Genomic DNA, 12910 nt, shown 5'->3' on the forward strand with positions numbered 1-12910 from the left:
AAAAGTGAATTATTGAAGAAACTCACCCATATTAACATGAATATCCTCTTTTTTCTGACTCTCGGAATCCTCTGTGACATTTGGGGAATTGAGGGACTTTGAGAATTGTTTACGTACCAAAAAAGGCACTAATTCGCCCCTTATTGACGTGACAGACCTGTAAACAAAAGCATATTCAAAGAACTATTTTGAAATTCAAATGCAAATTCACATTTACTAAGGATGTCAATTAAAGAATTATTCCATGTTCTTAAAAAAATTTTTTTAATAATTTACTCACCACCATGTCATCCAAAATGTTGATGTCTTTCTTTGTTCAGTCGTGAGGAAATTATGTTTTTTTGAGGAAAACATTCCAGGATTTTTCTCATTTTAATGGACTTTAATGGACCCCAACACATAACAGTTTTAATGCAGTTTAAAATTGCAGTTTCAAAGGACTCTAAATGATCCCAAACGAGGCATTTAGGGTCTTATCTAGCGAAACGATTGGCACAAAAATTAAAAATATGCACTTTTAAACCACAACTTCTCATCTATATTCGGTCCTGTGATGCGTCAGCACAACCTCACACAAAACGGCATCACGTCAAGAGGTCATGGATGATGTATGCGAAACTACGCCCCAGTGTTTACAAGTGTTGAGAAAGAGGACCGTTCCAAGGTTGTTGTATGTGGAATGATACTAATTAATCTCTTTGTGTCAGTTTATTGTTTAAAATGGTCCGCAAATGTGCGTTTCATAAATGTAACACGTAACCTTTCTACGTCACTACGCAATAACGCGAGGTCGCGCTGGCTCATCACACAGCTGGATGAATTAGAGAAGTTGTGGTTTAAAAGTGCATATTTTTTATTTTTTCTCGCCAAAAATGACATCCGTTTCGCTAGACAAGACCCTTATGCCTCGTTTAGAGTCCTTTGAAACTCCGTTGAAAAAAACTGTTAAGTGTTGAGTTAAGTGTTACGTGTTGGGGTCTATTAAAGTCCATTAAAATGAGAAAAATCCTGGAATGTTTTCCTCAAAAAACATAATTTCTTCATGACTGAACAAAGAAAGACATCAACATTTTGGATGACATGGTGGTGAGTAAATTATCTGGACTAATCCTTTAATCACATTATTATACTGATAAACGGCATTTACATTTACAAATTCACCAGACACTTTTATTCAAAACGACTTTCAAATTGCCACACAATAAAAAAATAAGGTAACAATTTACAATAAGTTAATGAATAAGCTAAGATGAATAACAATTAACAATTCTTCTACAGCATTTATTAATCTTAGTTCATGTTCATTTCAGCATTAATACATGTTTAAAATAAAAAGTTGTGCCTGTTAAAGTGGCCCTATTTTCCTTTTCATGATTTGACATTTCCTTCAGTGAGTTAGTACATGTTAACCATCTGCAAGTTACGAATCCCGAAGTTTATGTTGACACGAGTTATCGTCTCCAGCTGAAATCTCTTTTCTTGGACTACAATGAGAGCAAGGATTGTAGGAAACTGTTTCCTTCCGCAGCAAGTAGAACGTGGACTCGATTTGAGCTTTGCTTATCTGCATTTTCTGGATCAGATTTGGGCTCGTATTGATAATATTATCTCCTGTTGGAAGCTGATCTTCCAAATATGGTAAGGAGCAGGGGCGCAATGAACTGTTTCAAGGGGGGTATGCGAGACAAAATTTTGGGCCCCTTTCTTTAGATGATTGTTTGATTTTCATACCATAATGTGTAGCTATAGAAAATTACTCAGTTGAGTGCGTTTATTTAATTTTACAAGTCGCATTTGCACCTAAAAATAAATGCATGAAGCAAAAAAAGATTTAGGCTATTCGAAAAACGAATACCATTTTAATCTGGAATGGCAGAAAACATTCACATGACTGATTTTAAAGAGATAACTAAAAGAAGAATAATTCATGGAGATGCATTTCTGAATCTACATGTATGGAAATCTATGGAAGGCGCTTTGAAAGTCGCGCCAGTCGAGTTTTCTGTGCGGTTTTAGAAGCGAAATGTGTACATTTATGTTTAGCCTATAATAGTTCATTCTTCATATTGGAAAAGTGCTTAGCGCCACGTCAGGGTCTGAGCAGACGTACGCACTTTTGCTTGTCTGATTGCTGCAGGTTTTTGGAAATATAAGCCAATCTTGCTGTTTGAAATTGGGTTTAAACATTGACAAGCGCTTTTTATATGTCTGACATTAATTACGCATCGTTTAAAGGCGGAGATCTGAAGCGAAATGTGTACATTTATGTTTAGCCTATAATAGTTCATTCTTCAGAGTTCAATTCAATTCATATTGATGATCTAATAGTCCATTTAGTCCATTTAAAAATGTTCTTACAAACCGATTGTATTCATCAGAAAACACCAAATAACTTATATTCTCTTTATGTCGTTGTTCTCTGTGCGTGTGGTATGTGTTTCCCGCAACCCCCACACGCGTCCTCCGCTCATGACAAAAAGCGTGGCCGGCAAAAGTTTTAAAAATTAATATGACGTTGATTTTTTTTTTAAGTGTGTGCCTCGCCCACACACGCCCTTAGCCAGTGACACAGAAATTGCAAAAAGCACAATCGGCTAAAGTTTTACATATGACGTTGATTTTCAGTCAAAAGCATGCCGCAATCCATAATATGATTTTGCACATCCAACAACAACTATATTATTACAAAAATAATACTGCATGTTTTGGCATTTGATAGCATATTGCAGTAGTTTATATTTGATGCACGGTGTTCTTTTTAATGTACTTTTTCTTTAATATTCACAACACTTATCAACAAAACATTCATTAAAATTAAGAGACTAATTATATTAAACGAAATTTATTTTAAGCAAACATTTAAAGCAAACAAAACTTAAATTAAACTCGAAAATTATGTCTTATGATTCACTCTATTTTTACCGTCATATTAGCCTTCAATCCATTACAACGCCCCATATATAGCGTTTAAAATTACAGTCTTAATAATCGGTCTTAATAATACAGTCTAAACAAAACAGTAACAACATTACAACAATATTTAAACAAAACAATACTTAAACATAAATATAGAACAGACATTCTCTATTCGGATACATGTTAAAAACAATCTGATATAGCGTTTATAATAGCTGTACTAAGGGCTAAACCTCCGTTGCAAACCTGAATAAAAATGAATCACTTTCACTTTGAAAATGATGTGTCACATTAAAACCAGCTCTTAGTCATTTAAAATTTAACTCAATTACAATGGCTAAGACAATTCTCCTATTTCATGTTTATTTAATAAAGATTCCACAATTGCAGAAAATAATATTTTTAACTACGCCTATTAAGTAATTGTCCATCTTAGAAATGCAATGGCCTATTTTTCAGCAGTCGCTATCCTAATATTTCCTTAAATAAAGGCCTTGCTGTCCTTTTGTTTTAACACAAATATTTTAAATTTTTCATGAAACAAACAGTTTACGGATCAGCATGAGCGCTTTTTAGTGGCATGTGAGATCTTACCTTGAAATGCCAAACAGTAGGGCTTTCGACTGTTTGTGGTAACTTAAAAGGATTGCATAGCAAACCCACCAAACTGATCCCAAACCAAAATGTTGCCTACCCACCCATATCCATACCAGGGGCCTCATTTATAAAGCGTGCGTACGCACAGATTTGATCGTAAAGTGTGTGTAGGCGAAAATCCACGGCAAAGTCCATATTTATAAAAACCGTCTTTGACGTGGAAAAGTGCTTAGCGCCACGTCAGGGTCTGAGCAGACGTACGCACTTTTGCTTGTCTGATTGCTGCAGGTTTTTGGAAATATAAGCCATTCTTGCTGTTTGAAATTGGGTTTAAACATTGACAAGCGCTTTTTATATGTCTGACATTAATTACGCATCGTTTAAAGGCGGAGATCTGAAACTGCTTGGCTGCGCGCACAAGTTCAAGTTCATTTCTGATTTATAGATTTGAAAGGGGTACGCGCGTTTTCTGCGTGTACGTTCGGTTTATGAATCACACGTACGCATTTTTGTTAAATGATCGCAAGATCAAATTTAGGATGGTTTTTACGCAGCATTTTATAAATGAGGCCCCTGCACAATCAAATTAAAAACCACCAGAACCGCCAAATATGTAATTGCATCTACAAGGTCATGCTTGCACGCTGTTTTAAAAAGTGTCTCAATTTTACTTATCACAACGTCATTTACATTAGTTTTATATTCATTTACTTTACATTTTACTATAGTGTTAATAATTAAACGTGTACAACAAAAAAGAAAAAATGGAAAAGTGATGACGGTGGGGCCCCCTAGCGTACTCATGGGCCCATATGCCTTGCATACTCTGCACCCCCCCTAACGGCGCCCCTGGTAAGGAGCATCACATTTCCGCCACATGTTTGAGGTATTCGTCCAATCACAATGCACCGGATAGCTGGCCAATTGGAGCAAAACAAGCTTTCTTCGAACGATGAGCTTTGTAGAAATCGACGTGTTTTAGAAACCATGTGAACACATTAAATCAAAAAAACAAAAAACATTCTTATTAGCAACGTATAGGGGCTCTTTAACATGAGTGATGAACTAACATGAACAAATGAACATTAACGAAGATTAATAAATGCTGAAAAACTATTTTGTTCTCTGTAAGTTCATGTTAGCTAATGCATTTACTAATGTTAACAAATACAACCTTATTGTTAAGTCTTAGCAAAAATTAATCTAAACAAAATTAACAAAACAAAGACTGTAGCAGGCAAAAGCATTGAACAGAATTGTGTTTCCTGGGAATCAAGGCCCTGATCTTGGTGTGCTTGTATTATGCTCCACCGGTTGAGCTTCCATGGGACATTAAGAACATTATTAGGAACAGGAACATAACTGGTAACCGGAACATACGGGAACATTATTTTCACATCATTGCAAATAAGCCCGAATCCATAGCAAACGGATTTGGAAAACATCTGTACACAGGAGTTTAACGTTTCGGAAAATATTCAACTTGACATCACAATGCACTGGAATTATAAACAGAAACTGACTGGATTATAAAAAGTGGCAGAAATGTTAAAATAAATGAAGCACAAATCATAAATTGTGTTTATAAAAACAAAAAGCACAAAACTCCTGTGCCAAAGCAGGAAGGAACACTCGTATTAGTCATGTACAACAAATATCACCACACACACAGTCAAGCATTACACATGCACAGTCAGCATACTGCCTCACGCAGGAAAACTTAAGCATGTTGGTTTCTTTAAACACAAACTGCACCACATAACTTTATTGACATGTAAAATCTGTAGCCTTCAAAGGGTTAAAAGGGTTGAATCATGGTTTGAAAACAATGTAAGCTTGAGGACCAATTCAGAATCTACACCACATCCTTAAACCAGTCTCTCTCTCTCTCTCTCTCTCTCTCTCTTTTAAGGCAAGATTAGAATTTCCATCTGAATGCAGAGAGAGAAACAACAGTTACTATGTCCATTTTCTCCTTCAGTACTCAAGGGCGACAGAAAGAGAGAGGGATGGAGAGAGAGAAATAGAGAGGGATGTATGGGGAAAAGAATGTGAATGGGAGAAAGAAAAGACAGCATAAAAAAGTCAAACTACTTTGATGAGGGAAAGTGGGGAGCGAAGGAAGGGAAAGGGGGGGCTGCGGGGAAGATTAGATGAAATGATATTTATATCAGGGGGAGAGCGAATTAAAATGTCAAAGCGGAGAGAGAAGCCTCTCGCTTTTCTGAAGTCCATGAGAGGACCTAAGAAAGGCCATGCACGGCACCACTTTACAGCGGGCCGCCCGGCCTCACAATGTCAGTTACAGGAGCACAAAGGAGACTTGAGGGGCAGGGGAGCGGAGGGCTATTGGAGAGAATGAATGGAGGGCTGAGGGTGGAGTGGAGGGGTGGCTGTAGAGGACACCGGGCGAATCCAGGATTACAGACATGGCGAGTCAAACAGATAAAGTAAAAACTGTTTATGGTGCGAATCTGCTTTTCAGTTGAGTTTAATTTCAGTCTAAGTAATATTTAATATATCAGTTGATTATTTTAGTGATGATAAAAAATTTAAACTGCGATAAATGCAGGATAATGGGAATGTGGAGTAATTCAGAAGTCCAAATAGGCTGGACACGACGTGGAATCAACGATCGATCACGAAATTAATGACCGTGTGGTTTTATTTATTTTTTTTATGTGGTTATGGCGGCATTTAAAGGTCTGGTTAGCGTTACAAGCGCCTGTGGAAGTAAAGACTGGGTGAGTGTTTGATGTTGTGTTGAGCTGCGCAGTGCGCAGACCGTCGTATGACATCAGTACAATGCATAATTCAAAAGCAAACAGACACGTCCGCTCCTAAAGTACACCCGTGCAACAGCAACCACACCTATCCGCACAACCCTGTGAAGCCAAACACACATCACTGTCACATCAAATATAGTTTGCAGTGATTTTTCGAATTAGTCAGGTGCAAAATGTACAGTGTCATCACAAGTTCAATTGGCTATCATCTTATATTTAAACATCAAATGTCAAGAGATACCAGAGAGCCATAAGAACATAAAATCTTGACTGAGAACAGGTGAGAGGATAACACGACACAAGTAATCTCTAAAATGATAGCAAAAGCTGCTTAATGTTAGGAAGCTCATGCTTTGACAGGACGCGTTTAAAAGCACGCTGTTTATGGTGCACATCTACAACGGGAGTTAAACTTTCTCTCCAGTACATAACTTAGTTTAAGTCTTGCATTTTGTGCAGATAGATGCATATTGTATATTACATTTATTTTGTATCAAGACCTAATATTATGTAGAGTGCGTCATATAGAAAGTTAATAGTTTTGTTAACAAAACATTTAATTCATTAATTATCTCTAGTCATAGTTTCTTCAAAAGTAAGTTTTATTTGAATTTTTTATATTAAAAAATATAAACCTTTTATTCCCCCGCCCATAATTAATCAAGTACTTGTTTTTCAGACCTATGGATTAATCGAAATGAAAAAAAAAATTACATACATGCACATCACCTTTATGCATATCAGCAGGGGCGAAGTTCTGTGGGGAAAGATTAGGTTGATTCTAACGGCTCTGGACATCCAGGGGACCCAGCTGAACCCCATAATTTCCTTTATGATTTTAGTATTTAGAAAGCAACTTTGCACAATAATCTACTAAGAAGAGCGCTATGCCCTTAGGCTGTGCTAAGTGCGCATGTTTTTTTTTTTTTGAAACGCATGTGACCTTCACCGTTCTGAATGTTACCCGCATCCGGTGGATTGCACTAAACGGTGCAAACAAAATTGGGATACCCGAGTAACAAAAAACATGAAAATGAGGAGAGCGCAAGACAGTGAAAACAGATAGTTACCAAAAACAGCTAGAATAAAAAAAAAAAATGGGATTATGTTTCCTCTGTTGTGTTATCTGAAGCTAGCCCTTATAACGCCATTTGATTATTTTCTTAAAGAAAACATTCCTGGCTAACCAAAAACCTAAGCAAATAACGTTTCAGAAACCAAAAACTAACGTTAGGGGAACCTTTTGGGAACCAAAGATTGTTAGCTGGGGATGGGCAGGAATAGTTGGCTTACATGGAAATCCAGGATTTACCAATATTCTACATAAAACAATATATTTTTTATTCGGGCTACTTATATTAATTTCGGGCTACCAAAAATTAAAGAGTGCCTGCCCAAAGGGCTACCAGGGATTATGAAATTTTGCGAGCCCTGATAGACTACTCACAGGCTCAGTGTGGTCAGAAGTGGAAGGAATTATGATAATGTCGTGTCCACATCAACAGGCCCAGGAAGTAAACTGTTGTGTGTTTGTTGTAGTCAAAAAAAAGAAATTTGCGTTGGAGACGATAACTCGAATCATTGTTTACTTTGGGGTTTGTAGCTTTTGAATATGGTTAACATGGACTAATACACACTTACACACCAAAGGAAATGTGAAATTGTGGATCGAATTATTTTTGCTCTTTAACGTAAAACTGAAATTTTCTCTGTTACCCGATGTTTACCTATTAAAAATGCGACACAATATTTCCATGCAATGAAGGAACAGAAATTCAGCAGAAATTCACATAAAAAATAAATAAATAAAAAGCACCCAGCCACAACATAACTGGTCTTTCTGAAGCCTTGCAACGGCCTTCTGATTGAGATCAATTGAAATGTACGCTGTAATCGTATTAAATATGTGTTATAATGATGTCTGATTCACAAGTTAATCATTTGTTCAAGTCAGGTCAGGTAATGACGTGAAGAATCAGTCTTATGAGAAGAGTTTAAATGTTTAGTGCAAAGTAAGTACTGACTTTTGCCTGAGAAAAACATTTTGTTCTGAAACTTTTTTTTAAACATGGCAAACATATTTCCTGTATTTTTTGTTTGTATCTTAACTCTTTACCCACCATTGACGAGTTAACAATTAAAGGAGCGGTGAATCAAATACTCAATATTAACTTGATAATTTGTTATATAAGAGGTCATCATAGTTATATGAAGATCCTGCAAGTTTTAGAACTGAAAACGTCCGTGCTACTGAAATATAACAGTTTTTGGCAACAAGCCAGTAATACAGTCGAGTGTGGAATTCGGAGAAATATGACGTCAAAGTAGAATTGAAGCACCGCCCCATAGCCAAATACAACGACCACTTTTGTAGCCCTGCCCACAGCTTCGCGACAATCAGTAAACATGTATTTAAAGATTGCCAAATGTAACCAAAATGACTTTTAAATAAATTTTTTCGGAGAGACTTTTTTTTGACGCAGTGATCTGTTATGATAGAGTAACCATGGAAACGGAGTCTTAGGTTATGGAAGAACCACGTGGGAACAACACAGAAGCTGAATACTTTAATTCGGAGGCTCGGAACATAACATTAGGAATGCGTGGATAAAGGTTGTTTTTAAGAAGTTCCAGCTCGCGTGGGGAGTGTTTGATTACTTTGTGTACTGCTGATTCATTTGTAAAGAAGTCGATGCTGGATTTGGAGAGAGACTGTGATTAAAAGCACTACTAATATTGGATCTGACAAAAATGACACAGCAGTAACGTAACATTATACACAGTAAGTAAAACATTTTACTTTATTTAAGTTATTGCGTTTCATTATTGCTTTGTTAGAAGAGATCGCATGATATGTCCTGTTGTAACATCCGTGTCTAAACACGTATGTTTGACTGTTTTAATTTACTAAAAACATTTAATGATTAATAAAGGTGCAACACTTAACAATATGACTGTAATATAACAACAGAAATATACAAATTTAGTGATAAGAAAGGACTTACAATGTAGATTCTGATGCCCGCTTACTGTGTTGTATACGGTAATTTAGGCAAGTTGCGTTTGAACGGTCAAACACTCAACAAAGCTTTTTTATCATATAACTGTGGTATGTAACGTTACGTGTATCTAAGAGCAACCTCACAAGCACAATAGAAATATACAAAGTTATTGATAAGAGCTTATCAGCCGCAGTTTATAATCTGATGCACGCTTACTGTGTTGTATACGGTACTTTAGTCACGTCGGGTATAAAGTTTTGTTTCTACTTTACTATAAGTATTGTCATTTATGTGTATCATCTAGGGGTGGCACGGTCCATGAAAAAAATCCGAACCGTTCGGTTCGCATGTCTCGGTTCGGAGCGCGTGTGTACCGCACGGTTCAACGGTCCATGGCATGCGCAATGTAGTCTCATGCCCTGTATGTGACCTCAGATAGCGTGTTTCCCTTTCGCGCGAAAGAAGAGGTGACTCGTTTGGAGTATAAGTACTGCGGGTTATGTTACGTGTAGAAATGGCAAGTGGGAGAGAAAAGGAAGTCTGCCCGCAGTTGGAGGATGCGCCAGCGTCGTATAAGTTTGGTGTGTGGAAACATATTTTTATTTCATGTTACTTATGATGACAGCGGAAATAAAACAATAGATAGAACTGCAGTCTATGGGTTGAATATGCTCCAACAGCCACAGGAGATCGCCTTCTCTCCGACCATTTATCTAATCTGAGGTTCTGACAACAATGTTTTACGTCTTTTCATATTCAGCGCTATTTTTAGCCTTTCATTGATAAAATTAAAGCGGCTGATTTCCGCGTAGTTTCATTTTGCTAGCGTGTGAAAGTTGCGCGATCTTATTTCAGAAATTGCCCCTCAAAGTAATCAGAAGTGGTCAAAAGTGGACAAAAGAGACTTAAAGAGATTTTAATATTACAGGTGCAAAGGTTATGTTTCTCTCTCGTCCACATATACTCTCTGCAGTATTTAAGCAGCCTCTCAGTGATAAATCTAAGAGCTACACTGAAGTTGGCATTTTAATAAATGCAAGTTATCTTTGTGTGCTAAAAATGCACATAAAGTTTATGTAGATGGCAATACACATTCTCTTTTTTGCCAATTAAATGAAAAGCATGTTGAAATCATCAATGTCTTCCCTCTTGCTCTATCAAAATCTCATCTGGCTTTCCTCAGAGATGGTCCAATGTGCTTAAAGTCAAATTCAGTTTGTGCATGATTACATGATATAACTTTTTTTAATACTGTATCCTAAATTATGGATAATTAATACATTAATAAGATAATACATTTCTGGAGTGTTAAAAATTTAAAGAAAAAATAACAACAAGAACCGTACTGAACCGTGAACCGTGACCATAGAACCGTGATACGAACCGAACCGAGGGTTTTGTGAACCGTGCCACCCCTAGTATCATCTTTAGCACCCAGAATCTTTTGTGGCTCAAACATATATGTGTTCGGCTGCTATTTTCACACATTAATGTTTTTATAACATTTCCCCACACGTAATGACGGGGAATGAAGCCGTCCAATCATAGCAGTGGGCGTTTACGTCCAGGTCTTCAATGCGGCCCGCCTGTTCAAACGAAGCTTTTCTCCAGAGAGCCACTAATCCATGTTACAAAATAGCCTATTACTTATTGGTTTTGATGTTTTTGAATGTAAAAACCACACAAACATCATAAGTAGACATCAGACAACAGTATAAAACAATAAAATCGACAAATTCACCGCACCTTTAAGAGAAAACGCTTAAAACAGTTCAAACTCTGTGTATGTTTTGATCATCGCTCTGAATCTGATCTCTATCAAAAGTCCTTCACAAAAAATGCAATTATCTCAGGGTTTTGCTCAAAATTTGGTATAAAAAAAAACATATTTGAGAGGGTGATAAAAGAGAACACATTAAAGTAGAATGAAACAGTTTCATTTGTTTAAAAGCAGAGGGCCTATTCTTTCGTTTGATATATTCTATGTTTATATATTTAAAGAACATTTTCTGGAAGGCATTCAACTTTTGTGAAAATCATAAAAAATGCTGCCGCTGGCAGGAAAGAGTTAATAAAGGAAAGGAAATTAAAGTTTATTTATCTATTTAAACATTTAATAAGGTAGTTCAAAACTTTAAAAAGACCCTAAAATAAATATGAATGGTCACTGAAACTTTGCTAAAACAACAAAACTGCTGGTGGTCTAAGACTTTTTTTTATAAAATATTGAAACAGTGCCCAGAAACCCTAGCAGCGCCCCTGCATTGAGGTAGCACCCAGTGAAACTACTTAACACCTTCACACAACATCTGATCACCATGCGCACACACAAAGACATCCAATGCAATGAAACAGTCAGAGAACATTGTGAAATTCTTCTGTCATTAGCCAACTTACTTGTTGCTTACTAAGAAATCAACCACAGATCTCTTCAGGCAGTATAGGTGGGCATCCAGCAGGCCTGCTTTGATGAGCATTCTGGGATGTCTGCAAGAAAAAAAAGCGTGTGAGAATGTGAGAAAATGAGGTGGGCAGTGAAGACCGGCATCTCGCAGCGCAAATAAAAAAATAATGACAATAAATGTGCGGAAGGCGACTGCGGCTGCTCCGGCGCACGCAGGGCAAATGTGGGACGCGCCTTTGTGCCGGATGGTGAAAAAGTAAATACATAACAGCTCGGAGAAAAACACTGTAAGGCACCCTGCTACCCTGGTTTCCTCAGATGTTTTATAATTAGAGTATATGGCTCGCCTGTACGTTCCATGAAGTCTTTCATTTTCCTGTCTCGCTCCCACTCTAATTGGTCTTTTTGGGGCACTTTGAGGTAAGAGAGCCATAATGACTCCCTAAAATAAACATAACAAGTAAAATAAGTGAGGTGACATGAGAGAGATGAAATGGATCTGTATAGTCCCAAACAAAAATGCGTTTTATTTAAAAATCACGGCTCTTTTATTACTTTTTCACATCATGGCTGCCATGGCAACCCATGCCCATTACAGTCGCTTATATGGTTTGTACGTAGTAAGATGTCAGGAGCTCCATCGGGCCCCCCCAGACTGTTTTATAGCCTGCCATTGACATGAAAATGCTCCCGGAGCCCATCCACAGTGGGGCAGGAGACCAACAAAATGGCCGCCATGGAGTGATTCACATAGGGAAAGAGTCCAGAGCATCACGACGGACGAGACAACGTGTTAGCGAAGCCAAAGCAGACTAGACTGCAATGCAAGTTAAACTGTCAAATGTGCATGAGGACATCCAGTACTCCAGATTTACAAGGTTGAAGGTTTTGCTCAATGCCAAGTTCATCAAGCAATGCTTGTAATACATAAAATAGCAAATACTAATCACCTTCAACTCTTAATTACAGGCAGTTGTATACAAAGAAGTCTTTATAAATACATTACCTAGATTATAAGAGCGACGCATCCTTCCTACTCCCCTAAGGGCAAACTCTAAGTTGGCCGACATACTGTAAACACATTTCTCTCATCGTGACATTTACGAAGCGAGAACGTAAGACAACCAACTCATCTCCAGAGCTTTACTGCTCTACTCCACCAGACGACTCGAGTTGAAATCTCAAAAACAGACTCTATTCTGTGT

At 37.3% G+C, this 12910-nt stretch overlaps 1 protein-coding gene across 1 annotated transcript in view; it reads right to left on the reverse strand.

Annotated features, from left to right (window-relative positions):
* Positions 1 to 12910, reverse strand: part of eif2b3 (eukaryotic translation initiation factor 2B, subunit 3 gamma) — a 57362-nt gene that overhangs the window by 17432 nt on the left and 27020 nt on the right. Inside the window, exons 6-7 of the mRNA XM_065276602.2 lie at positions 11699 to 11788; positions 27 to 157 (exon numbers count right to left, since the gene is read on the reverse strand). Coding sequence (XP_065132674.1) covers positions 27 to 157; positions 11699 to 11788 — 221 coding nt within the window. The remainder of the gene's footprint in view (positions 1 to 26; positions 158 to 11698; positions 11789 to 12910) is intronic.

Source organism: Paramisgurnus dabryanus, chromosome 6 (genome assembly GCF_030506205.2).
Source record: "Paramisgurnus dabryanus chromosome 6, PD_genome_1.1, whole genome shotgun sequence".
In the NCBI taxonomy this organism is placed as follows: Eukaryota; Metazoa; Chordata; class Actinopteri; order Cypriniformes; family Cobitidae; genus Paramisgurnus; species Paramisgurnus dabryanus.